This window comes from Triticum urartu, chromosome 2A, assembly GCF_056163025.1.
Source record: "Triticum urartu cultivar PI428250 chromosome 2A, HENAU_Tu73, whole genome shotgun sequence".
In the NCBI taxonomy this organism is placed as follows: Eukaryota; Viridiplantae; Streptophyta; class Magnoliopsida; order Poales; family Poaceae; genus Triticum; species Triticum urartu.
This window is the reverse complement of record NC_141874.1, coordinates 66606851-66634485: the sequence shown is the minus strand read 5'-3', so window position 1 is coordinate 66634485 and position 27635 is coordinate 66606851. Positions and strand designations below refer to the sequence as shown.

General features: G+C 47.1%; 3 protein-coding genes and 1 pseudogene across 10 annotated transcripts; 2 read left to right on the top strand and 2 right to left on the bottom strand.

The window, feature by feature from the left end:
* Window positions 1–848: 848 nt before the first annotated feature.
* LOC125534976 (acid phosphatase 1-like) lies at window positions 849–5272 on the top strand (annotated as a pseudogene).
* Window positions 5273–6572: 1300 nt separating this feature from the next.
* LOC125535633 (cytochrome P450 714B1) lies at window positions 6573–10816 on the bottom strand. Its single transcript, XM_048698700.2, has 3 exons — window positions 10383–10816; window positions 8017–8246; window positions 6573–7904 (listed from the first exon to the last, which is right to left on the bottom strand). Exons 1-3 carry the CDS (start codon window positions 10666–10668, stop codon window positions 6864–6866), a joined length of 1557 nt encoding a protein of 518 aa, XP_048554657.1. The 5' UTR covers window positions 10669–10816; the 3' UTR covers window positions 6573–6863.
* A 4344-nt stretch (window positions 10817–15160) lies between these two features.
* LOC125540977 (acid phosphatase 1-like) lies at window positions 15161–18081 on the bottom strand. The gene is made up of 3 exons (XM_048704488.2): window positions 17626–18081; window positions 17343–17549; window positions 15161–15781 (listed from the first exon to the last, which is right to left on the bottom strand). The coding sequence occupies exons 1-3, from the start codon at window positions 18000–18002 to the stop codon at window positions 15604–15606; spliced, it is 762 nt and encodes a 253-aa protein (XP_048560445.1). The 5' UTR covers window positions 18003–18081; the 3' UTR covers window positions 15161–15603.
* A 2438-nt stretch (window positions 18082–20519) lies between these two features.
* LOC125535632 (folylpolyglutamate synthase) lies at window positions 20520–23590 on the top strand. Of its 8 annotated transcripts, none has more exons than XM_048698695.2 (6): window positions 20520–20792; window positions 20916–21040; window positions 21130–21247; window positions 22142–22276; window positions 22858–22958; window positions 23447–23590. In XM_048698695.2, exons 3-6 carry the CDS (start codon window positions 21173–21175, stop codon window positions 23487–23489), a joined length of 354 nt encoding a protein of 117 aa, XP_048554652.2. In that variant the 5' UTR covers window positions 20520–20792; window positions 20916–21040; window positions 21130–21172; the 3' UTR covers window positions 23490–23590. The 8 variants fall into 8 exon arrangements, with proteins under 8 accessions (XP_048554652.2, XP_087399237.1, XP_087399236.1 ...); XM_048698694.2 differs by having other exon boundaries at window positions 20523–20792; window positions 22139–22276; XM_087543111.1 differs by lacking the exon at window positions 23447–23590 and having other exon boundaries at window positions 22139–22276; window positions 22858–23440.
* Window positions 23591–27635: the final 4045 nt, after the last annotated feature.

The following is a 27635-nucleotide window of genomic DNA, read 5'->3' as shown; positions in this document are numbered from 1 at the left end:
TCACTAGCAAGTGACCCAGCGAGTGGCCGCCGCTGTTCATGGGTAGATCATCAAATTACTGTTCCCCGATCTCGCTTTGCTGAGTGGTAACACGTCCAGTAACCACCGAATCTTTCTTCTTCCCCGTGCGGGCCTGGTGGAGGCGATCGACGTACTCAGTAAACTCCGGTACGTCTTCACTCGTGCGCTCTTTGCGCAGACAAACATTTCCCGCCGGTGCCCGCCGGCGCAACCAAGATCAGACAATATCATGTGCATTGTCGTCGTGTGCCTACGCGGATCACACATGTGTTTACAATGCATGCATCAACCAAGTGGCACCATTCAGAAAATCATTTTCTGAAAATGAACCACAAAAGTGCACCAGCCGCCCACAAGTCAAAGAGATCGTGCATGCATAAACAGATAAACTAGTACGTAGATGCTTTCGCTGGCTCAATGTTTGTACTGCCTGGAAGCACCGAGGTTAAACTCCTTTGATTTGTCATCCCAATTGTCAACTTAATTGCCTGCGGTCTTACCCGGAGTTTGTGATTGGGTCCACGTGTTGCGCGGCCGGAGCGGCGGCGGTGCGTGCGAATGGCGCTGAGGTGGATTCACTGCACCCGATCCAAAGGCGTCGGCGTATCTCCCCGCTAATTCGCCGCGGTGACCGCGCTTTAGCCCACCGGGCATTGTCCACCAAAAGCGAAAGGTGGCATTGCACGCACGGGAATAATCCCAGTGCGTGTTCGTGCGTGCGCCCATAAAATTCCATGCACGCACGCTCATTGACAAAACGGCGTGGTCGACCAGCTAGCTAGCCGCTGCTTTCCTTGACGCGCACGCACACCCCCGAGCTACCAGCAATGGCCGCTCTCGACCTGCGGCGGTGGCTTGTGGCCCTGCTCGTCGGTTCACTCGCCGCGGTCCAGGTGTGCGGCGGGGCGCCGTGGTTCTGGCCGCCGGGCGGGGACGACCCCGGGCGGCTGCCTGAGCTGGCGGGTGATGGTGGAGGCCAACAACGCCAAGTTTTGCCGCGCGGTGCCGGCGCCCTGCGTCGGGTACGTTTGGGCCTACATGTCCTGGGGCCAGTACGGCCGGGACGTGGGCAGCGCGGCCGACCAGATCGCCGCCTACGCCAGCCAGGCCCCCGCCGCCGGCGACGGCCTCGACGCCTGGGTCCTCGACATCGACGACACCTGCCTCTCCAACCTGCCCTACTACCAGGCCAAGCAGTTCGGGTGCGTGACGTGCACAACGCTTCCCGGCAGACCATGCATGCACTGAACTACTGACTGGATATTTTGTGGTGCTTGGTTGCGCATGCATGCAGGGCGTACGACCCGGCGGCGTCCAAGGCGTGGGCGAGCAGGGGGACGTGCCCGGGGATACCGGCGATGGTGACGCTCTTCTGGGCGCTCAAAGCCGGAGGCTTCAGGGTTTTTCTTCTCTCCGGGAGAGACGAGGAGGCTCTCGGCGCGCCCACGGCTGCCAACCTCGCCGCTGCCGGGTTTGCTGGCTACGACCGGCTCATCTTGAGGAACGATACGACACCAGTTAGGGCAGGTACAATGGTGCTATTTTAGAAGTGACACGTAGAATTGATGATGAGGTGAAGAAGAGAGAAGTCATAAAAAGACAGGAGATAATCTCTTAACATAATATGTCTCATCAGAGCATCTCCAACAGGCACCGAACGCGCCACACGCAAAAAACAGCTTATAGCGCGTGCCCATCGCCTAGTTTGGCGCGGCGCGCAGCTCTGGCTCCAGCAACCGCGCTAAAATGCAGCGCGCGCGACACTCGCACAAACAACATATGCATTCAAAAACAAAAGCAAAAAGATCAAAACAAACAAAAATAAATAGTTCAATTTCGTTTATTACAACTCAAACAAACAGTTTGTCGTTCAATACAACAAATGGTACAATTAAACACAACAAATAGTTCAACAATACAATAACAAACGCACAAATCATGATGCTCTTTGTCGTCCATTCCATGCCCACCACTTCTCAATGTGATCCTTCTGAAGATCATTATGCGCTGCGGGACGTCGAATGGCATGATAGGAGGCAACAAAACGGGCCACCCTTTCAGCCCTCCGTCGCACTCGCACGGGATATCCCAAGAGCTCATACTGAGAGTAGTCTACATCTTGGCCACGCTCATTCTCGATGATCATGTTGTGCATGATCATACAAGCATGCATTATGTACCAAAGCATCTTCTGATCCCAAAATCTAACCGGTCCTCTCATAATAGCAAATTGGGCTTGCAAAATTCCCAAAGCTCTCTCCACATCTTTTCTAGCCGCCGCCTGAGCATTGTGGAAATCAAGTTCTTTCTTACCTTCTGGCTTTTTCAACGGCTTGACAAAGGTTTGCCACTTTGGATAGATGACATCCGCTAGATAATAGCCATAGTTGTATGTACGGCCATTTGGTACAAAATGCACCGGTGGCAACTCCCCATTTGCAATCTTACTCATCAGTTGTGACTGGTTGACAACATTGATGTCATTCAAAGATCCAGGCATTCCAAAGAATGCATGCCAAATCCAAGTCTCTTGATCGGCCACCGCTTCATGGATTATAGTGGAACCCTTTTTTTGGCTGTGGAATTGCCCATCCCATGCCTTTGGACAATTCTTCCAACTCCAATGCACACAATCTATTGAGCCAAGCATGTCAGGAAAGCCGCGAGCTTTGTTCATCGCCAAAAGCCTTGCGACGTCTTCAGCGTTGGGAGATCTCAAATACTCCTCGCCAAACACTTGCACAATTCCGACTGCGAAGCGCTTGACACACATGATGGCTTGGCTCTCACCTATAGCCAAGTGATCATCAACTAGATCAGCCGGTATACCGTATGCCAACATATGCAAAGCGTCTGTCACCTTCTGAAACGTGCTATGCCTGAGCTCTCCGGCGGCATTCCTCCTTTGCTGAAAAAAGCGGTCATGGCTCGCTAGTTTCTCTGCAATGCGCCTGAACAACTCGGTGCTCATCCTAAACCGGCGACGAAAATACGACTCGGGGTATGTGGGATTCTCTGCAAAATAATGCCTGATCAATCTGTTGTGAGAATCGATCCTATCCCTCCCAATTTTCTGCCGACCCATAACCGAACCCCCGTGCTTTGGTTTTTTTATTAATATGCATAGCTAGGATCATTGCAAGATCCTCCTCCTCTTCCATATCAAATTCTTCTTCGGAAGAATCATACGACGAACTCATCTACAATGTTGAATACTATGCTATAAATAAAAAACTACAATCAACATGCACGAAATTCATGGCTTTTGAGCAATACATACCTTCTAGGCGTTTTGTCGAACACCTTGCGGGCGCCGAGCGGCAGCGAGCGCGCGGGCGCTGTTCGTCGGAGGACCAGCGCGCGCGCGGGGTGGCGGGACCAGAGGGGGGCCGGAGAAAGCGCGCACGGGGCGGGGATAGGCCGGGGAAGCGCCGGAACGGTCGCCGGGTGGCGTGGTCGGCGGCGGCGGCGCGGCTGGATGGAGGGTGGGAGGTGCGAGCGAGCGCGCGAGCGCGCGAGAGTCCAGCGCGCGGGAGCGGGCGCAGCAAATAAGCGGCGCGCGATTGAGTTTCGGCCTCGCGCTGGGCTACGTATACCGCGCGCGCTGTTTTCACGCGCCCGCTGGAGCAACTATTCCGGTTGCGCGCGCGCTAAAACGGGGAATTTTGCGGCGCGGCGCTAGTTCGGCGTGCCTGTTGCAGATGCTCTCATGTTTTTAGAAATTATTAGTTATTGAAGATAAGGCTAAGAAATGACCCATTGTATACGTTTTTTTATTATCTTTAAATTACATGTAAAATTTAAGATAAGAATATCTTATCAATCATTATACATGTCCTTATGTACGACTATTTTTTTAGCAAAGTGTACAACTACCTTTTTTTAGCAAAGTGTACGACTACCTAGGGTGTACATTCGAACCAGCCTAGCATCTCGACCCAGGCCAACAGAGTTTACAGAATGGTCCAGACTGCTCACACACGGCCCATACACTTCGGAACAGACAACACTAGTATTTTTCTTTTACCACCCCTCAAAAACTAGTATTTTTTTACTTTATTTTTTTTGCCTAAAAGAACTAGTATTCTTTTCAGTATTGCTAAATCTTAGTCGATTGAGACTTGATTATGTCTCAATCGATGTTATATTCGTGAGAAACATTGAGATCCATGCAATTTTTATTTATTTTTTACATGTTATATCACTTGACTTAGCCACACCCATGTTATGTCACTTTCAGTGGATTGAGACCTAACCGCATCTTTTTTTCCTGGAACAGAACACTATATGTCTTTGACCTGTTTCAGGCCCCTTTTTGATCCATCTATGCCCAAGTTGAGAAAAAAAGACCGGAGTTACAAGTCATACTTCCTCAATTTCTTTTTTAGTTTGCATATAAAATTTACTCAAAGTCAAACTAAACAAAGCTTGACCAAGTTTATATAAAAAAATATCAACAACTATAATACCAAGGTCATATGGTATATGGAAATTAATTTGTGACGCATCTAACAATATTTATTTCATATTGTAAATATTGGTATATTTTCTTATAAAATTAGTCAAACATTATAAAGTTGGACTTTGATTAAATTTTATATGCAAACTAAAAAGAAACGAAGGGTGTTTTGTACCATCTTAAGGCATCGTACGTCACACTCACACATACAGTACGTACGTACGTACTGACACGGACCGTGCTGTTGGCTCCTTCCTCTCATGGCCATGGACTTGGTACATCGTACTATGGTACGAGAAAATTCACGTGCGAGTGACAGCACGCACAAAAACAAAAAAGATCAGGAAGGATATATTCTTCCAGTAGCAACTAGGAACTGAGCTAACTTCCAACCGCACAGTATATAATAGTCGTCCCTATTCTATGTATACGTGCACATTCTACGTTCCACTGAATCCTTGGACAGCGAGCTGACGTGAACTTGGTGAGACGCGACAGATACTTTGCCGTCCACATGTATCATTGCTCGGTATAGACATGCGCGTACGGACTGATTGGCACCGTGTTTTGTCCGGTGGACGGATGTTGACGGTGCGGTGTGTGTGTGCATGCAGGAGCGCGGCGTACCGGGGGCAGAGCTCGGTGGTGTTCAAGTCGGCGGAGCGCCGGCGGCTGGTGGAGGAGGGGTACCGGATCCGCGGCAACGTCGGCGACCAGTGGAGCGACCTGCAGGGCGACTGCGCCGGCGACCGCGTCTTCAAAGTGCCCAACCCCATGTACTTCGTCCCTTGACCGCCCGAACAATGTAACATGTAAATAACGTGACGGCGACAGGCGCCGCACCGCTATATATATTTGTACAAAATGTTCAAGAATTTTAAAAATAATTCATGATTTGATAAAATGTACAAGATTTTTTAAAAAAATTGTGAATTCGAAAAATGTTTAAATTATTAAAATAATTGATCGTGAATTTAAAAAAGTAATGATTCAGAAAATGTTGAAAATTAAAAAATAATGTTCACAGATTCAAAAAATTGTTCGTACATTTTTAAAAACTGTTTAAACAATTTCATGATTTTAAAAAATATTTATGAATTTTAAAGATTATTGCAAATTGAAATAAATAGTCGAAATGAAAAAAAGAGATAAAGAAAAAAAAGTAAGAAAACAGAAAATTGAACAGAAAGATAATAAAAAATAAAAAAGAGAAAAGACCGAAGGAAAAAATAAAGAAAAATAGAAAAAACGGTACACGGAGCCTATCCCAAAATCTATCTTAGGGTGTGGGATGCGGGCGGCAGCACGACGGTGGTACAAGTTTGCCGAGGAAAATCTCCAACAGCGTCAGGGCTAGAGGGCGGGGTGGCGGGGCTGCACCGGAGCGCCGCCCACTGCGGGCGATGGTGGCCGGCAGTTCGGCTGGTGGCCCATGATGCCAGGTTGAAGAAGATGCGCCAAGAGGAAGAAAACGTTTGGAGATGGGAAATGACTTGACGGCCGTTAGATCAGAGATCACAATGTTCAACTGACCCGACTAATCCAAATTGAGATTTCAGTCGACTGGCACTGTCCCTTTCTTTCTATGGGAAATGATTACAATCATCCAGCCGATTTTACTCCTCCCGTCTGTCGCGTCGAGAGCCAACCACGTGTCGTCTCACACACAGAAAAGTCTCGGGATTTTGCTACATCCTCAATATTTCTGAAACGTGGGAAAAGATTCGGTTCAGCCGACCGGTTGCTCGCACGCGTCCGCTGGATGAGTGGCCGTTAGATCAAAAGTTATCATATAGTGCTCAAAACCTACACGTGATAAATATCTAGAAACATCTCGCAGGACAAAGCAACCTTAACCATTCGTCAACAATTGGTCCCCAATCTCAATCACCACGAGGGAAAACTTCTTCAACATTATTTTTGTTGCGAAACTCCTTCCGCAACAACATCAATGTTGCAAAAAAGCAAAGATGAAAAAAAAACTGCAATACAACTTGTCGTCCCTAATCCCTATCCTCGTGGCGAAAAAATTCTGCAACATCATTCTTATTGCGAAAGTCCTTCCGCAACAGCACCTATGTTGCAAAAAAAATGAGGCAAACAAAATTCTGCAATACAACCTTTTGTAAAAGTTTCTGCAACAAAGGCCTCTGTTGCAAAAGAATTCCGCAACACCACCTTTGTTGCAATTATGAAAAGAGCGATCGATCACTGATCCAACGACTGTCGAGACGGCGGATCTTTTAAAAAGATCCGCCGGCCGACGCGTAGCAGGCCCCCTCTTCTTCTATACGTTTATTTGAGGGAGAAAGGTTGCAATCTCTATTGAGGAACCACCGCAATGGCAAACAATCAACATCCACGTCTACAACTTCCGGCCCACTTAAGACGAGCCGTCGGGGCGGACGCTCCTCAGCACGAGCCGCACGCCGTGCTCCGGTTCCACGGTGAGCCTAAGCACCGGCGAGTGTAGGTAGTCTGGCGACAGAGCGGCCTCGAACCTGAAGAGCAGGAGCGAGAGCAGCACCTTGAGCTCGGCCATGGCGAAGCCCTGGCCGAGGCAGGTGCGCGCCCCGGCGCCGAACGGCAGGTACGAGTGCAGCTGCGGCCTCGCCGCGAACCGCTCCGGGTCGAACTCCCGCGCGTCGGAGCCCCATAGCTCCGCGTCCAGGTGCACCGTCGACACCGGCACGTAGATGTTGACGCCTCCGGGCACGCGCACGCCGCCGAGGGTGAGCTCCCGCAGCGCCTGGCGCGACACCACCGAGCCCGCCGGGTATAGCCGCAGAGTCTCATGGATGACCATCGTCAGCTGCTTCATTTTCTGGAGCGACGACAAGTCCGGCGCGGCGCCGCCGGCGAGGGCTTCCCTCGCCTCGTCCCTCACCCGGCGCTGCCACTCCGGGTGGAGCGCCAGGAGCATCATGCACCAGGCCGCCGTCACGGCCGTGGTCTCGTACCCGGCGAAGTATATGTTCTTGCAGTTATCGACGACGAAGTCCTCGGCCGCCGCGACGCCGACGCCGGCCTCGGCCTGGCCGCTGCGGAGCATGGCGTTGAGCAGGTTGTTCCCGCCGTCCGCCTCGCCGCTCTCCCTCACGACGTCCAGTATGAGCCGCCGCACGCGCCGGTTGAGCCTCCACGCCTCGCTGTTGCTCCTCGTGGGCAGGAACCTGAACCCGGTCATCTCGGCGAGCAGGTTCGGCCTGGACACCGTCTTCTGGAGCTCCCTGATCATGGCGAAGATCCTCTTGCCCTTGACGTAGCTGCTCCCGAAGCACGTCCGGGAGATCACGTCCCCGGAGTAGGCCCTCAAGTCGTCGTCGACCGTAAGCTCCAACACGCCGCCGTCGGTCCCGGCCACCCTGGCTTCCCACGACCGCACCAGCGCCCGCGCCGAGTCCACCATAAGATCCACCATACCCTAGGAATCGGAAGTCGAGCAGATGATATTCTGTTCATTTTGCCGTCAAAAACGAACTGGAACATCGACATTTGCAGTGCGTGGGACGTAAAGTGATGATATGTTACCATACCTTGACCTTTTCGGGGAAGAACTCGGGGGCGATGAGCTTCCGCTGGCGTGCCCAGGCGTCGCCGTTGGACTTGAGGATGCCGTCGCCGAAGAGCGGGTGGTGCGTGACCTTCATGTAGGAGCTCTTGCCGAGCTCGTCGGGCGAGACGGAGAGGCACACGTCGCGGACCACGGCCGGGTCGCTGGCGTGCAGGAACACCATGTTGCCCACGGAGTAGGTGAACACCGGGCCTAGCGAAAACAAACAGCAGAGCAAAAAAATCAGTATCCAGCAGATCAAAACCTTGGGCCTAACTTGTTCGCCGGTGCACGCATGTATGGCTCGGCTCCCGTATCCGTCCATGATCGTGATCGATCAGTCCTGGCATCCTCGGTCGTGCAGCGCCGGCCGGGCCGACTCTTTCGGCGTCGGGACAAAGGAGCGGCGCGAAAGGCGCGAGCCGCCCTCCGCCGCGCTTTTCGCCGGCGGGCATGCAGCGGCCCCGTCTCCTTGTCGCTTGCGGTTGCGGAGTATCGAGAGACGGGGACGGGGACGGCATCCTCATCGGCTCACGTCGTCAAGCCATGTTGGTCAAGGGAATCTGTGGTCGTCGATGGATGGCTTCTACTAGTACTCGTCGGCTCATGGCCATCAACGAATGACTTGAGAATTTTGATTGCATGCTGGACATCCCGATCAGACACGCGACAACACTGTCGATGGGACCGGCTATATGTTATGTGAGTTGCCTGAAAATTTATTTTGTGAAGTCAATTTCTAGACTGTTAAGATTAACGGCCGTCCTTTTCTTCTTCTCCCTCCCTCCATTTTTTTCCCTTCAATCATTTCTTCCCCCCACAAAATCAAAATCAACATAACCAAACTGTATATAAATTCGGCCATTTTTTTGCGGGGGAAATTCGGCCAAGTTACATATAGCTATTGTGCTATCCAATCACATGACAACATGCGATGCATGCGTCGCATTGCTGCACGACCCAACGTTCGGAATATGTGTGTATTTCATCGCTCAGTAAAGCTAGGTCAATGATGGACCTCTATTGTTGTTATGTCGACTTTATTTCTACCAGACTCTGGTTTGTGGCTGTGTGCAGCCTAACTATGCAGACACCAGATGTTGCCGATGATGCTTTATATCCTCTTGATACTACATTTAGTTAATAAAATTGCCCTTTAGAGCATCTCCAACAGGCGCCCAAAATCTGCTTCGCGCGTTAAAATTCGGGTTTTTGTGGGGCCGGACAGCTTCAGCAGAAGCTGTAAAATAATGCGCGCGCAAAAAGGATTGTGCGCGCGCTAAAAAACGCTACCGCATGCTGCAAATTTGAGACGCCGGACTGCGTGCGCTTCACAATTTATATTACGAGTTTTTTTGGGCGCGTGTTTTTGGGCATCTGATAAACCATTGTTGGGTCCGACGCGTTAAAAGTGCTACAGTGGCACGCTAAAACTATTTTAGGGCGCGAAACTTTTGTGCTCTTGTTGAAGATGCTCTTTCTAGAGAAAAAATCCAAAAAATACAAGTGATTCTCATAGTTAACATTGAATTTCTGTAGGTGCAAGTATTCGCGCACTATGTGTGGTATGGTATTGAATTTTCAGTTAGTGCTTTACCCTGATGGAACGGATTGCTATCCCTGTAGAGACATGATGAAGCATATACCTAGCTACAACAGCCACCACTCCTACCTCAATTATTGTTTCTTCTCTAGAACGTATTGCCATTTCCGGCAGGCAGAAAGCGCACGCAACACCCAATTGTGGACATAGTTTTTGTTGCGATTCGATCGTCTCCATTATTGCCTTTATAGCTAGCTAGCTACTGTGGTGGTTAATCAACAAAGCAAAGCACCAAGCATATATTACATCACTGATCGATGCCCATCGATCAGCTGGAGATGATATATAAATTTTTCTTCTTCGATTAAAGACATGAGATATCCTGCTAGGTATTTTTTTTCTCTCTCTCTCTCTCTCTTTCATGATGCAAGGAAGGTGAAAACTAGAGCGTCTAAAATGGAACGGAAGGTCGGTCTATCCAAGTATCCGTTCGTCACCTGGTTCATTTCTCTACATTTTTGCGTCAGTTTTGCACGCCTTCGAAAGACGCTACCAAACCAACAAGGATTATATATCCACTCACGCGGAAAAGGGAAATGGAAAGAAGAAGAAGCTGGCCACACATCGGTGCAGTTGATACCTAACCGCGTAGTACTGTTCGATCGAATCAAACTTTCAATCAGCAACGAACAACCGAGCTAATCATAATCCATGGCTGCGCGTACGAGATCAATGGAGAGATCGAGAGAGAGAGAGAGAGAGTGTGAGAGAGAGAGGACATATCTTTGCACCACGCACGCACGTACCGTACTCGTTCCTCCACTTCTCGTAGAAGGGAAACACGGCGGAGCGGTAGTCGTGCACGACGTCGCCGGCGTCGCGTGTCCGTTTGGCGGCGGCGGCGGCCTGCCTCATGTCGGCGAGGTTGCCGTAGGGAAAGGACGGCGGCGGCCCGCGGACCCCCTGCCTCCTCAGCGCGCGGCGGACCCTCTCCGGCGCCAGCCAGAGGATGCGGTAGAGGTAGAGCGCCAGGGCGCACGCCCCTACGCAGCACAGGCTCGCCGCCACGCCCACCGCCGGCGCCACCCCCATCCTCACCCTCTAGACTCTAGTAAAGCTCTCTCTCTCTCTCTCTCTCTATCTATCTATCTATCTGTGCTGTGAGCGGGAGGGAATGAGTATATGATTGTGTATGCCGGTGCGGTGCGGTGCGGGTGACGACGCGGCGGCAAGCTAGTGTCCAAACCCCACCTTTAATCTTGGCCGGGAATACACATATAGCTGTGCGGCGCCGGTCGTCGTCACGTTATTTACATGTTATTATACATTGTTGGGTCGGTCAGGGGACGAAGTACATGGGGTTGGGCACCTTGAAGACGCGGTCGCCGGCGCAGTCGCCCTGGAGGTCGCTCCACTGGTCGCCGACGTTGCCGCGGATCCGGTACCCCTCCGCCGCCGGCGCTCCGCCGACTTGAACACCACCGAGCTCCGCCCCCGGTACGCCGCGCTCCTGCATGCACACACACCGCCATCGGCTTACTCTCATCAGGACAAAACACACGGTGCCAATCGGTCCGTACGTGCATGGGGACATCAGAATTCAGGACGGCAAGCAGAGGGTTGTCGCGGTTCAGGAGCTTCACGTCAGCTCGCTATCCATGGATTCAGTGGAACGGAGAATGTGCACGTATATAATGTGTACGGCTAGTTGGAAGTTAGTTAATTCTAGTTGCTCCTGGAAGAATATATCCTCCTGATTTTTGTGTGTGTTTGTGCGTGCTGTCACTACCACGCGAATTTCTCGTACAGTAGTACGATGTACCACCAGGTCTGTGGCCATGAGAGGAAGACGCCAACAGCACGGCCGGTTTGCGTCAGTACGTACATGTGACATGCGACCGAACGTGCCTTAAGATAGAGTGACTGGTAAGGAGTAACTTGGCTTTTTTCTTTTGGCTAGGTCTCAGTCGGTTAAATGACATACTCCTCCCGTCTCAAAATTCTTGTCTTAAATTTGTCTAGATACAAATGTATTTAATACTAAAACATGACTTGATACATTTGTATTTAGACAAATTGATGTATCTAGACAAATTTAAGACAAAAAATTTGGAACGGAGTGAGTAACATGGAAGAAATTTTTTTTTGTAAGGATCTCAATATAAGATCTTATGGATCAGTCGACTAAGACTTAGTAAGACTACTTTTTGAGGGAGCTACTAAATCTTAGTTGATTAAGACTTCACGAAGTCTCAGTCAACACGTCAACCGTCGGATCCTTACTTGCTTCAAATTCACGTTGGGAGTGAGTTTGTCTCGTTTCGGCCTGTTAACGTATGCGTCATCCCGTTTTTCTTTTTCTGTGCATTTTCATTGTTTGGGCTCTTTTTTGTTCGCGGGCTACGGGTTGCACCGGGATGTGGAGTCTGCGGGGGCCTTTTTCTGCGTCTTTCCTGTGACTTGTTTCTTTCTCTTTTCATTTCAATTTCACTTTTTTTATGGTGCAGCGGTGGATGCCGGTGGTGAACTTACCTTTTTCTCTTTTCGTGCGTTGTTATGTTTTAGGGAGACAAAATGGCCTCGTTCATTTTTTGCCAGTTGTAAATTTTTTTATTCCTTCTTTTAAAGCGCATTTTTTTAAAATACGAAGTACATGAATATTTTTTGTACAAATATTTTTATTCTCCTAAAATTTTCTATTTCTTAATTTTCTATTTTTTAGTAAATACACTAATACTTATAAAATTATACGAACATTTTTGTATAAATTTTCTTCTTTTTATAAATGTTTTTGTTATACACACATGTCCCATCTGCATGCATGCAATACACATGAGCCTTTTATTTGAAAGATATTGCTTGTTTTTCTATTTCTTAATTTTACATGATTGTAATTGTGGGCTCTTTGCAAAAAAAAATACTATAAGTGTGTGCAGTTTCATGTATGCCACCAGGCACACAACTGCAAGTGTCGCTAGCTACTGCATCTTCACGTCTTCAATGTGACTACAACTTGGTTGTGTTTTTTTGGAGAAGAGGCAGTTGCATGTTTGCCACCAACACGCAACGGCAAGTGTCGGCCACGACTACAATGGCATGTCTTCAACTTGACTGTAACTTGGTGGTCTTTGTCTAAAGGAGGCACTTGCATGTCTACCATCAACATGCAATTGCAAGTGTCGCCTCGGACTGCAATTGTATGTATTCAATGTGACTGCTACTTAGTGATGTTTTATCGGTGGGATGCATGTTTGGTACCAATACGCAACTCCAAGTGCCACCAACGACTGCAATTGCATGTCTTCAACGTGACTGCAACTTGGTGGTGTTTTGTCGGGTGGAGGGGTCAGTTGCATGTCTACCGCCAATTCGCAACTGCAAGTGTCACTTCGACTGCAATTGAATGTCTTTCAATGGGAATGCAACTCTGTGGTGTTTTGTCGGGAAGGGACGGTTCCATGTCTACCGCTAGGCACACAACTGCATGTGTCACCCCTCGGCTGCAACTCGGTGGGAGGGCAACAATTACATGTTTGCTACCAATACGCAACTCCAAGTGCCACCAACGACTGCAATTGCATGTCTTCAATGTGACTACAACTTGGTGTTGTTTTGTTGGGTGGAGGGGTCAGTTGCATGTCTACTGCTAATACACAACTACAAGTGTCGCTTCGACTTCAATTGCATGTATTTCAATGGGAATGCAACAACGTGGTGTTTTGTCGGGAAGGGACAGTTCCATGCCTACCACCAGGCAAACAACTGCATGTGTCGCCTCTCGGCTGCAACTCGGTCGTATTTTGTCGGGAAGAACAGTTGCATGTATGTCACTAGGCATGCAACTCCAAGTGTCATTCCTGATTGCAACTGCATGTCTTCAATTCGACTGTAACTATAATGTTTTCTGTTGGGTAAGGTGGCAGTTGCATGTCTGCTACTAGGCATTCAGCTACAAATGTTGTTCCCGATTGCAACTGCATGTCTTCAATTCGACTGCAACTCTGATGTTTTTGTCGGGTAAGGGGGTAGTTGCATGTCCGCTGCTAGGCATTCAGCTGCAAGTGTCACCCTTGACTCCAACGACATGTCTCCAACGTGAGTATAACTCTGTGGTATTTTTGTCAGGAGGGCTAGTTGCAACTCTGTCACTAGGCATGCAACTGCATTTATCGCCCTGACTGCTATTACATGTCTTTAAGTCGACTATAACTCAGTGATGTTTTCTTAGGGAATGGGGCAATTGCATGTGTGCCACTAGACATGCAACTGTAAGTGTCTTCTCAAGTGCAACTGCATCTCTTCAATGGGTCTGCAACTTTGTGGTGTTTTCTCGAGGGAGCAACAGTTGCATGCCCGCCAATAGGAACACAACTGCAAGTGTTGCTCCAACTAAAAAAAGTGTTGCTCCAACTACAGCTCGATGGTGTTTTTGTGGACGGACAATTGAATGTCTGCCACTAGGCCTACAACTGCAAGTGTTGCCTAATCGCAACTATATGTCTTAAACGCAATTTCAACTCTGTGGTGTATTGTCGTGGGAGGAGGCAGTTGCAAATCTGCCACCAGGGATGCAACTGCAAGTGTTTCCCCAACCGCAATTGCATGTCTTTAACATGACTACAAACTTTTATGGTGTTTTGTTGAGGGGGGGGGTGTCAGTTGCATCTCTGCCAGTAGCATGCAACTACAAGTGTCTCCCCTAACCGCAACTCTGGGACATTTTGTCGTGGAAAAGAGGTAGTTGCATGTCTGCCAGTAGGCCCACAACTACAAGTGTTGCCTCCAACATCAATTGAATTCGTTCAGATGTCGGCTGGATAAGATTTAATTAAGTCTCAATCGGTTGTGTCGTATGCACACCCTATTATTAACTTTGTTTAATTTTCTTTTCCATTTACTGCTCTTTATTTTTATTTTTGTGTTTTGCTTTTTGTTATTTTTCTCTGAAAAAGGTGTTTGGATTTTTTTAAACATGCCACAACAACCTAGTTGCATGTCTGCACCTTATGTGCAATTATATATGATGGGCATCTTATTTTGTTAGTTGTACCATTGTCAATTTTTGAATGATAGTGAAAATACAAAAACACGAGTAAACCAATGCTCGGCCTAACCCAACCCAGGAAAGAAAATATTGCACGAGGAATATTTTTAACTAATATTAAAAGTTTTCTAGTTGCTTGATATTTTTCTCAAATACATGATGAATCGTTATAAAAATACACGAACGCATTTTTTATTTCTCTCTCTCTAAATTGATGTTAATTGGTTATAATTCATGGAATCAAAAAATAAAATAACAAAACTTAAGTAGGAAATGAAAAGAAAACTAGTCACAACAGATAGAAACCAGACGTTAAGAAAATTGTACGTACAACCCCTTTTTTAGGGGTACCTACAACAACTAATATACCCGGCTGATGCACCACACGAGTCGATGAGTCAGCAGCGCCGAAGAAAAATGTTGCACGAACTCGCTGGCCCAACGCTAATACGAACAAAGACATGGCCAGCCTAAAAAGCACGAACTCGCCGTTTTCACCATTGGATTCCTCGCGTTGAGATCTTCAAAACTAGATCCATGTTGACAAATTTTGATGAACTTTTTTTTCACAAAAAAAGAATAAAAACCGAACGAAAAAATAGAACCGAGAGCACGTTTTTTTTCTTTCCAACAGAGACATGGCCGTACCTTTCGCGAAAGCACAATTATACCTCTCGCGGAAGAAAATTTTCCGAAAGGCACGTGCGTGCCTCTCAGAAAAGCACGACCGTGCCTGTCGCCACCCCATCCACCTCCACGCTCTCTAGTAAAGCTCTCTATCTGTATCTGTGCGCGGGAGGGAATGGGAATCGTTGGGAAGGAAGAAGATATGATTGTATACGCCGGTGCGGGTGATGCGCGCGGCGGCAGCTAGAGTCCAAACCCCACCTGGGGCGGGGATACACGGCCACCCCATATATATAGCGGTGCTTCGCCGTCACGTTATTTACATGTTACATACTAGTAGTACATTGTTCGGGCGGTCAGGGGACGAAGTACATGGGGTTGGGCACTTTGAAGACGCGGTCGCCGGCGCAGTCGCCCTGCAGGTCGCTCCACTGGTCGCCGACGTTGCCGCGGATCCGGTACCCCTCCTCCACCAGCCGCCGGCGCTCCGCCGACTTGAACACCACCGAGCTCTGCCCCCGGTACGCCGCGCTCCTGCATGCACACACACACCGCACCGTCAACATCCGTCCACCGGACAAAACACGGTGCCAATCAGTCCGTACGCGCATGTCTATACCGAGCAATGATACATGTGGACGGCAAAGTATCTGTCGCGTCTCACCAAGTTCACGTCAGCTCGCTGTCCAAGGATTCAGTGGAACGTAGAATGTGCACGTATACATAGAATAGGGACGACTATTATATACTGTGCGGTTGGAAGTTAGCTCAGTTCCTAGTTGCTACTGGAAGAATATATCCTTCCTGATCTTTTTTGTTTTTGTGCGTGCTGTCACTTCTAAATTTTTTGTTTTAGATTTGTCTAAATACAGATATATCTAGTTACGTTTTAGTGTTAAATACATTCGTATCTAGACAAATCTAAGACAAGAATTTTAGGACGAAGGAAGTACTATGTACCAAGTCCATGGCCATGAGAGGAAGGAGCCAACAGCACGGTCCGTGTCAGTACGATATGTGTGACATACGACCCAACGTGTCTTTTTTCTTTTCTTTTTTGCGGTTGCGGGGCGAACGTGTCTTAAGATAGTGTGACTTGTAACTCCGCTCTTTTTCACAACTTTTCATGGTATGGCTTTAGTACAAAATCGTGCATGAAACTGGTCAAAGATGGTGTTCTGTTCGAGTGTTGCCGAAAAAAAATAAGGACTGCTATTTTAGATCCGCCCCGTAGCAAGCCATCGAATCTGACAATTGTAGTTTGCAAGAGATATCTTGTTGCCGAGACAGAGAGGTTATGTTGCGGTTTTTTTTGCAACATAGATTGTGTTGCTAGATTTGTTTTTGCAACATGAGTCGTGTTACAGAATATTTTTGCAACATAGGTCGTGTTGCGGGATTTATTTTGCAACATACTCCCTCTGTCCGCTGAAGAGTGTACATCTAGAAATTTTAGGATAAATTATGAAGTTAAGTAAATTATGCATTGGAAATGTGCAAGACACCATCTCTCCCATCTTTAATTACCCAACCCCCAATGAGCTAAGTGCATGTAAAAACTAAGAAGACCATGTGTAGATTGCTATTGGTCTTGATTACCGTGTGATGAGAGAGAAATATTTTTTTCTATTTTAAAGTGCATTGAAAAGATAGAAGTACACTCTTTTATGGACAAATTTTGAAGCCAAACATACACTTTTCACCAGACGGAGGGAGCAGGTCAGATTGCGGGATTTAGCCATTGCAGGGCTCTAGCCCTTGGTCGGTTTGCAACAAGGGACTAGTAGCAAAACCTTTTTCTGAAATAATGGACCAGTTGGATAACGTGGACATGAAGGGTTGACTCCGGACCGTATGACAGAGCCCATCCACCGGGCATGGAGTGGGTGGACGCTCGCATAAGATCGGTCGGTCGAAAGGAATCATTTCCAAAAAAAAAATAGTGTTTTCTGTTCAGCCTGTATGGACCTTTTTTTTTGAGAATCAAAGGTATGGACCGTGGGTAAGTGACCATTTGGTGAGCAGTGGTTGGCTGGGCCGATTCGATCAGCCTAGCTAGTCGTACGTAACCCTAAAAAGAACTAGTCGTACGTACCTCAAGATGAGTCGGTCGTACCCGGCGAAACCGGCTGCGGCGAGGTTGGCGGCCGTGGACGCGCCGAGAGCCTCCTCGTCTCTCCCGGAGAGAAGAAAAACCCTGAAGCCTCCCCCTTTGAGCGTCCAGAACAGCCTCACCATCGCCGGAATCCCCGGGCACGTCCCTCTGCTCGCCCACGCCTTGAACGCCGTCGGATCGTAAGCCCTGCATGCATGCCAGATCAGACGCCACAGCACAACCAATCACTACATGCATGGTTGTGTACGTCACCGTCACGTACCCGAACTGCTTGGCCTGGTAGTAGGGCAGGTTGGAGAGGCAGGTGTCGTCGATGTCGAGGACCCAGGCGTCGAGACCGTCGCCGGCGGCGGGGGTCTGGCTGGCGTAGGCGGCGATCTGGTCCGTCGCGCTGCTCACATCCCGGCCGTACTGGCCCCAGGACATGTAGGCCCAGACGTAGCCGACGCAGGGCGCCGGCACCGCGCGCCAGTACTTGGCGTTGTTGGCCTCCACCATCACCCGCCAGCTCAGGCAGCCGCCGGGGTCGTCCCCTCCCGGCGGCCAGAACCACGGCGCCCCGTCAGCCACCTGGACCGCGGCGAGGAGGCCGACGAGGAGGGCCACAAGCCACTGCTGTCGCACGGTGAGACCGGCCATTGCCGGAGCTACGGCTACCTCACTAGCCCTGGGGTGTGCGCGCGCGTCAAGGAAAGCAACGGCTAGCTGGTCGATCGACCACACCGTTTCGTCAATGAGCGTGCGTGCATGGATTTTTATGGGCGCACGCACGCGAACGCACTCGGATGATTCCCGTGCGTGCAATGCCACCTTTTGCTTTTGGTGGACAATGCCCGGTGGAAAAGGCAGCCGCGGTGGGCTAAAGCGCGGTCACCGCGGCGAATTAGCGGGGAGATACGCCGACGCCTTTGGATCGGGTGCAGTGAATCCACCTCAGCGCCATTCGCACGCACCGCCGCCGCTCCGGCCGCGCAACACGTGGACCCAATCGAAACTCCCGGTAAGACCGCAGGCAATCAAGTTGACAATTGGGATGACAAATGAAAGATTAAACTTCAGTGCTTCTAGGCAATACTCGTACTTACGGACATTGTGCTAGTGAAAGCATCTAGTTTATGCATGCACGATCTCTTTTACTTGTGCGCTACTAGTGCAACTTTTGTGGTTGATGCATGATGCATGCATGTATAACATATATGTGATCCGCGTAGGCACACGACGACAATGCACATGATATTGTCCGATCTTGGTTGCGCCGGCGGGCACCGGCGGGAAATGTTTGTCTGCGCAAAGAGCGCACGAGTGAAGACGTACCGGAGTTTACTGAGTACGTCGATCGCCTCCACCAGGCCCGCACGGGGAAGAAGAAAGATTCGGTGGTTACTGGACGTGTTACCACTCAGCAAAGCGAGATCGGGGAACAGTAATTTGATGATCTACGCATGAACAGCGGTGGCCACTCGCTGGGTCGCTAGTGATCACTCCCACGCAGCATCGATCGATTAGTGGCATGTACTAGCTGCTAATTAATCAATTGTCTACGACTACAGACGCCTATGGTAGTACTCCTAGCCACAGGACAGTCGGACTACAAGGCCATATCTTGCAGATCCTGGTGGCTACGTCGAACTGGGACATGCATCTAGGCTAGATTGTATATGTCAGAAGCTGAATGTGCGCGAAGTTTCGCGTGGATGCAACAGCACTGGATATGGTCGAGGACGAGGAGTCAGCTATCAGCGCGCGCATGCAATGCAAGTTGGGGCGATGCGTCGATGTTGAAAAGGAATAAGACTGTTGGTGCCTTGAGGCGGAGGTATATGCACAGAGGAAGGTTGTGATGCCAGACTTAACCACCAGAGGATAGCTTAGCAGCTAGGAATCAAAATCCACAAGACTTTGCAGGAATAGGGTGCCCTTTTCAGACGAATAGCTGCCGGACTTTCTTTGCCACCGGGCAGAATAGCTGCCGAACTAATGCTGCCATGACGGCTACTTCCTCCGTTTCTAAATATAAGTCTTTTTAGAGGTTTTACTATAGACTACATACGGATGTATGTAGACATAGTTTAGAGTGTAGGTTCATTCATTTTGCTTCGTATGTAGTCTCTTATTAAAATCTCTAAAAAGACTTATATTTAGGATCGGAGGGAATAGAATACTGTGGTACATGGGGTGTAGGAAGCATACAAGCGATATAGTTAGGAGATGGCGACTCCTCCTGGCGATCAGAGATGGGCGGCGCATCTGGTTTCCGACCTCCACACGCCGGCCCTTCTGGTCTTCTGGCGAGGGACAATAGCCCGGCGAGTTCGTGCCCATCGTCTGCTACTGATCAACGACCGGGGCGGCTGCGGCGACGCGAGAGCGGTGCGGCTGGGGGAGGAGATCAAGGAAGGTATGCAGATCTCGTTCTCCTGCCATGTGGCGCTTGTGGGCGGGAAACAGTGCAGGGAGAGATGCGGCGCGGGGGTCGAGGGAGAGGAGAAGGCGAACCGCTATGTCGACTGTGACATAAATGCGGGAAGTGGGGTGGAGACGTCATCCACCATTCCCACAGATGCAGAGAGGCAAAAATCCCCTTCCTCTTCCACGTTCGCTCATATGGCTTTGGGTTTCGATGGCGTCCTGGAAGAGATCGCTCGAGGCGGAGATGACGGTGATTGCAGAGGGAGACGAAGGGAAGATGGAGAAGATGAGGGAGATCCTCTCGTGGTTCCCGAAGAGGGAAGATCTGAAGGCGGCGACGGCGCAAGGATTTCGGATGCTCACAGAAGAAGAAGACACCCGCCTGTCTCCAGATGGTGGGGCGGTGGGGCCACTGCGGATGATGTTGTGGGCGATGGAGGAGGCAATCTCCAATGACCCCAAATACACTATTAGGAAAAGGGCTATAGATAATATGTACAGTAATGACACACCACACATGTGGTGCGCCACTATTATATACTAATGGCGCACCATGTGTTGGTGCGCCATTAATGTCCAAATACTAATGGCGCATCACATCCACGATGCGCCACTAGTAATTTTTTTTTCAAAAATACTAATGACGCATCAGGGGATAGTGCGTATCACTAGTTTTAACTAGTAATGACGCACCGGTAAGAGATGCGCCATTGCTATCTATACGTATGGCGCATCCCTACCAGTGCGCCATTGCTATCACCCCTTATTCCCTCCCTCTAGTCACGTTCTCTCCCCTCCCCTTCCTCCTGACACACCCACCCACCTCCCTCGACTTCGATCTAGATCGGGAAGCCCCGGCCGCATCTTCCCCCGCCGCCCATGCCTCACCCCCCTCTCGTCGCCGCCGCCAGCCTCCGCTGCCGCCTACTCCTCTCCTCGCCGCTCGCCTCCTCCCGCACCCGCCGCTTCCTCCCCCGCGCCATGGAGTCCTCCTCGTCCCCCGCACCATGGAGCACGCAGGTGAGCGACGCGACCCGATCGGGGCTTGCTAGCTTCGTGGAGTGACACTAGTGGTGCGTGTTGGGCTGGGTACTGTACTGATGGCTGCCTCATTCGTGCGGCGGGGTGGGGATTGATGTGCAGGTGGTGCGGCGGCGGGGGAGTACGAGGAGGTGCTGGATCGGCTGTCCTCGCTCATCACGCAGAAGGTGCGCGCGGACACCGGCAACCGCGGCAACCAGTGGGACCTCATGGGCCGCTACCTCCAGGTACTCCGTGCCCTCCTTCATCCTCCTCCTCAACTGCGATGTGGGTGGGGATGTGTTGTCTGATCTAGAGGGCGGATTTGGTTCTTCAGATTCTGGAGCTGGAGGAGCCCATCGCGCGGATGAAGGTCATCCATGCCGCCGGCACCAAAGGTCATCCATGTCGCGCGACCCGATCGGGAAGCTCCGATTCATCTGCCCACCAGTCAGGTACGCCCTCTCCGCTCCGCCCCGATTCACCCCTTGCATCAGTACGACGATGCCCTAGGGAGAAAGGGAGCTCAAGGCAGAACCAGGGCTCTTGCCCGTGGATCCTTCCGTACCCCCAGTCCCGATCCCGTGTATGGCGTAGAAATCCCTCTGCCCGTCTGCCGTAGCCGAGCTCCACAGTTGGTCGCTTGGTATTTTTGAAGGGGGGAATGAAGGTTTCAGTTGATAGATGATTTATTTCTGGTCTTATGATCCAATTGCAACAAGTGCAGTAGACAGTTAATTGATGATCCTCATCCTGTGTAGCTCGCACTCCATAGCAGGGAAGGGGGAAGTAAATTCAACTGAGTCCAGCACCTGAAATCGTGTATCTACCACTACCAGGTTTCATTTTGGCAGATGTGAATAATATAAAATCCATGAAATTCAGTCCAAGAATCTGGTCCTGTTCTGCACATAGTGCAGACACTAAGCAGCCATGGAAGAATTCCACGTGCTATTATGACTATATATACACCAAATCTTGTAACCCCTGGATAGTGCAGCTTAGTTTTAGTACGTCGGCTGCATCAGACTTCCAGTAAGCATTGCCACGATAAATGAATTGCGTCGTGTGTCTTTGAAATACTTGTGCAGAGCGATGCATATAGGTTTTTCCGTTTCAAGCTATATGTGTTGCATTCAAAGGGAGCTCTCTTTCCTGCACGCAGCTCAAGCAAAACAAATAAACAACGGAGTTAAGCAGGGTCTACACTGTTGCGTTTGTTTCTTAAAAAAATTACCTGAGATATCTCACACATATCTGTAGAGAATAGTTTTGCAATAGCAGTCTTCTTATTTCCAACGGTTTTAGCTTGAATGGATCTCCCTCTGTCTCTATTTCTGGGACAGCAGCAGCAGCAACCTAGTCGTCGTCGTCGTCGATGGCAGGGTTGTAACCTCACTATCACGCTAATGGACGCAAAAAAGAATAGTGGTAGTACTATCAATGGTTTAGTCAGCGCCTCAACAACGTCTGCACTACTTCTGGTATTGTTTTTCAGTAGCTTTTTTCTGCACCTTTTTCTTTCAGTTATTAGTGCTGCTGCCCCATGAACACATTTTTTAATTTGACTATACATTCAAATGAAGCCTTTGTTAAGTACACACTCCAAAATTCAGTTAACAGTAGCCTAACTGGATTTTCTGTTTCTGAATTTATAAAGTCACTTTATATTCATTTTATAAATTAACAGTAGCTTCAAAATTAAGTATCATTCGCATGGATCAACTGTTATTTTATTTTGTGGAGGATAAAGTTCAGATCATGAATAATGGCATTACAAGTGAACTTGGCACAATTACACAAGTCCTGAACCTCATAGAATCTGACACTAGCAAGTCTTCATTGGCATGCAAGTACTACTTTTACATTGTCATGAAAGGAACAATTAATTTGACATGTATCATTGGTACTGCTAAAACATTTCGTTCATTTTTCAACAAATTTGGTGAAGACCACTTCATATGTATTTTGCATATATGAATTATCTCCTGTTGCTTTCTAAGATGTTAGTTCTTTCAGTTCTAGCCATCCTATCTTTAATTCCTGGCTGCTGGACTACCTGTAGGACAACGAGTTCATCTGCGGCAGCTATCGCTGTGAGCAGTCCGTCCACGACGCGCTCCGCAACGTCTTCGCCGGGCACAACGAGATCCTCAACGTCTGGAGGTAAGTCACCGGCCATCTGTTTCCTGATGAATTTTCTTTCTAACTCAATGTGATCGGATGTGACTAGTACATTCAGATTTACTCTTATTTTCTTTTCAAATAGTACTAGTAGTCTATATTCCAGCTGTGCGACTACCTGTAGCCACTTGAACCGATGAGAATTATTCAAGCCTACCTATAGCCACTTGAACAAATGTCTATCTCAGATCTGCTCATCTAAAAAATCCAAGTGGAGTAGTATACTGGTAGTATAGTATAATAATATTGTCAAAAGGTAAATGCCCTGATTATTTAGCTCTGTCAGATAAATACTCGTCGAAAGTGGGCTCCTATCAAAATTCATTTCCATTATAATCTTACTCATACAATATTCACACCATGTAATTCTGGAAATATATGCTCATATCTAGTTCTGCATAAAAAATGACAGTATTGACATGTTATAAATAGTTTGTTTGTGTTTCTGTTTATTTTGTTACATTTTGCAGGGATAAAGTGAAGAAAAAGAAGAAAAGATTACTAGAAGATTAGTTTTAGGATTTTCTTTTATTTCCTTGCAATGTTCCTTTTATTGGAAACTTGCAAAGACATTGTAATATTCTTACTATAATAAAAATTATGATTCTATTTCATTTATTGTTTTTAAATTATTTTTCCTTATAGGTTGTTTTCTGTAAATTTAGATTTTTTTGTTTTCCAAATACATTACTAGTGGCACATTTAAGCCCTTATTAGTGGCGCACCTTCCTTTATTACTAGTGGCGCACCTATAAGGTTATTAGTGGCGCACCTGGAGGGAATACCAGTGGAGCACCGAATGGTATACTAATGGCGCACCACATGGTGCGCCATTAGTAGGCAAAACTGGTGTGCCACTAGTAGGTCTTTTCCTAGTAGTGGTAGGCGCTGAAGAGGAGAGAATTCCGATCCAAGCACGCCGTCCCCGACCGCCACTCATAAGGAAGACAATCAAAAATAAATCATGCTCCAACATCATAGCATAACAAGAGACTATATGTGCATGCTTCGGGAATCATAAACCTTAACACCAATATTCCTACTAGAGCATGATTACTCATCAACATAACTCACATATCACATAATCATATCTCAAAACTATTACTAAGAATCAAGTTTATTTTGTCCAGTGATCTTCATGACATTTTTCTTTTCTTTATCCTTCTTGGATATCTATCACTTTGGGACTAATTTAAATGTGTTGCTTTTCATAAGCTCAAACAAATATAAGTGAAGATCATGAGCATACTATTTCTTTCTTTCAAAATAATTTAAGTGAAGCAAGAGAGAATTTCTTCAAAATTTTACTAACTCTCAAATAAATCTAACTGAAGCAATAGAGCATTTCTTCAAAAATACTAAGCACACCGTGCTCAAAAAGATATAAGTGAAGCACTAGAGCAAGTTCTAGCTCATAAAAGATTTAAGTGAAGCATATGGAGCAATTCTAACAAGTCATGACATAATTTTGGCTCTCTCAAATAGGTGTCTCCAGCAAGGATTGATGACTTAAAACACAAAATAAAACAAGCAAAGACTCATATCATACAAGACGATCCAAGCAAAACACATATCATGTGACGAATAAAAATATAGTCTCGAGTAAAATACCGATAGTTGTTGGAAAAAACCGGGGATGCCACTCGGGGGCATCCCCAAGCTTAGTTGGTTGCTAATTCTTGGATATTAGCTTGGGATGCTGGGGCATCCCCAAGTTTAGGCTCTTCCATCCTTCCTTCATCCATCGTAAGATAAGCCAAAACTTGAAAACTTCAATCACACAAAACTCAACAAAATCTTCGTGAGATCCGTTAGTATAAGAATAATAAACCACTACTATAAGTGTTGTATCAAACATTTCATATTTTTTGTATTATATCTACTGTATTCCAAATTTTCTATGTCAAAAACTCATCAAAGAAAACCATAGAGCCATCAAAATAAGCACACAACACAAAGAAAATAGAATCTGTCAAAATAGAACAGTCTGTAGAAATCTGACTATTTCGAATACTTCTGTAACTCCAAAAATTCTGAAAAATTAGGAAGACCTGATAAATTTGTATATTGATCTACTGCAAGTGGAATGGGTATTTTATCGCTCTCTGGTAAAAGATGAAAATTAATTTCGTGAGCGTAAAAGTTTCTGTTTTTTCAGCAAGATCAAACAACTATCACCCAAGAAGATCCTAAAGGCTTTACTGGGCACAAACAAAAACTAAAACACAAAAAACACAATCATAACAGTAGCATAATTGTGCTAACACACAAGAATTGAAAGCAAAAAGAAAAAAAAATTTATTCATTGGGTTGCCTCCCAACAAGCGCTATAGTTTTACGCCCTTAGCTAGGCATAAAGCAAGGATTTAAGTTCTGTCATCTTTGTTCCTTGGAAATAAAAGAGAAAATTTTCTATCAATGGCATTTAATTTTCTATCTTGTGAAAGCACATGGCCATTGATAGCGGAGGAAAGATTAAGCAAGTTACGAAAATTCGTATCTAAACTAACCTTCATCTCTTTAATTATTTCATTTTGATAAAAGCGCATAAGAGTAGTTGATTCAACATTTTCTCCTTTAGGTGCCAAAATATGGCTTTCATCTTTTCATAAGTATCAACAACATCCCCTTCAAGAAAACCGTTTTCAAATATAGAATCTAAAACTTGCTTGAAGGAAGAAGGTAAACCATCATAAAAACTTTTCAAGTATATCTCTATCTGATATTGGGGCACATAGCTAGCTCGAATTCTCAACAACCTATCCGAAGCATCTTTCAAAGATTCATCAAGTAAATAACGAAAAAATTCGGGATCATATTCATCACAGTGGTTAAGATTTTCCTTAACAATCCCGGTAGATCCTTCCATAACATCATTGTTTATGAGCTTAGAGAGGACAGAGGGGCTATCCAAAGCATTAAGACTAGGGAGAAAACCCTAGCTCTTTTGAGATCAGACATGGCGAGAAAACGGTGATCAGAAAAGGAGGGGCGAATAAAATGGCAAATTTTTGTGAAGTGGGGAAGAGGAAAACGAGAGGCAAATGGCAAATAATGTAAATTGGAAGGAGATGAGATTTGTGATTAGGAACCTGGTTATGAAGAAGATCCTCCCCGGCAACGGTGCCAGAAATCTTTTTGATTGCTCTCTGACTATAGCGCCAGAAAAGCTCATGTCTGCTAGGACTACGTCGGTATTTCCTCAAAGAGGATGGGATGATGCAGCACAGCGATGGTAGGTATTTCCCTCAGTGAAGAAACCAAGGTTATTGAATCAGTAGGAGAACCAAGCAACACACCGTAAACATCACCTGCACACAAATAACAACACCTCGCAACTCGACGTGTTAAATGGGTTGTCAATCCCTTTCGGGTAACGATGCCAGAAAATTGTAGTAGATTGAAATAATAGATCGCAAATAGAATAAAGTGCAGCAAAGTATTTTTGTATTTTTGGTTTAATAGATCTGAATAAAAATTTGCAAAGGAAAAATAGATCGCAAGCAAATATATGAGGAAGAAGACCTGAGGGCCGTAGGTTTCACTAGTGGCTTCTCTCGAGAAAGATAGCAAACGGCGGGTAGACAAATTACTGTTGGGCAATTGATAGAACCTCAAATAATAATGACGATATCCAGGCAATGATCATTACATAGGCATCACGTCCAAGATTAGTAGACCGACTCCTGCCTGCATCTACTACTATTACTCCACACATCGGCCGCTATCCAGCATGCATCTAGTGTATTAAGTTAATGGAAAAATGGAGTAATGCAATAAGAACTATGACATGATGTAGACAAGATCCGTTTATCTATTGCATAGATATAGATCCCGTCTTTTTATCCTTAGTGGAACGATACATACGTGTCGGTTCCCTTTCCGTCACTAGGATCAAGCACCGTAAGATCGAATCCACTATCGGGCACCTCTTCCCATTGCAAGATAAATAGATCAAGTTGGCCAAACAAAACCCAAATATCAGAGAAGAAATATGAGGCTATAAGTGATCATGCATATAAGAGATCAAAGAAACCCAAATAACTTTCATGGATATAAAAAGATATGACTGATCATTGATAACCCACAAGTATAGGGGATCAATTGTAGCCTCTTTCGATAAGTAAGAGTGTCGAACCCAACGAGGAGCTAAAGGTAGAACAAATATTCCCTCAAGTTCTATCGACCACCGATACAACTCTACGCACGCTTAACGTTCGCTTTACCTAGAACAAGTATGAAACTAGAAGTACTTTGTAGGTGTTGTTGGATAGGTTTGCAAGAATATAAAGAGCACGTAAATAAAAAGTAGGGGCTGTTTTAGGTAAAGAAGCAATAAAGTTGGTATAACGAGTGTGGAAAAGTGGTGGTAGGAGTTGCGAAATTGTCCCTAAGCAATTGACTACTTTACTAGACCGATAGCAAGTTTTATGTGGGAGAGGCCACTGCTAGCATGTCATCCCTGACTTGGAATTCTATGCACTTACGATTGGAACTATTAGCAAGCGTCCACAACTACTAATGTTCATTAAGGTAAAACCCAACCATAGCATTAAGATATATTGGTCCCCCTTCAATCCCATATGCATCAATTTCTATGCTAGGTTGAAGCTTCTGTCACTCTTGCCCTCCAATACATAGTCCTATCAACATACAACT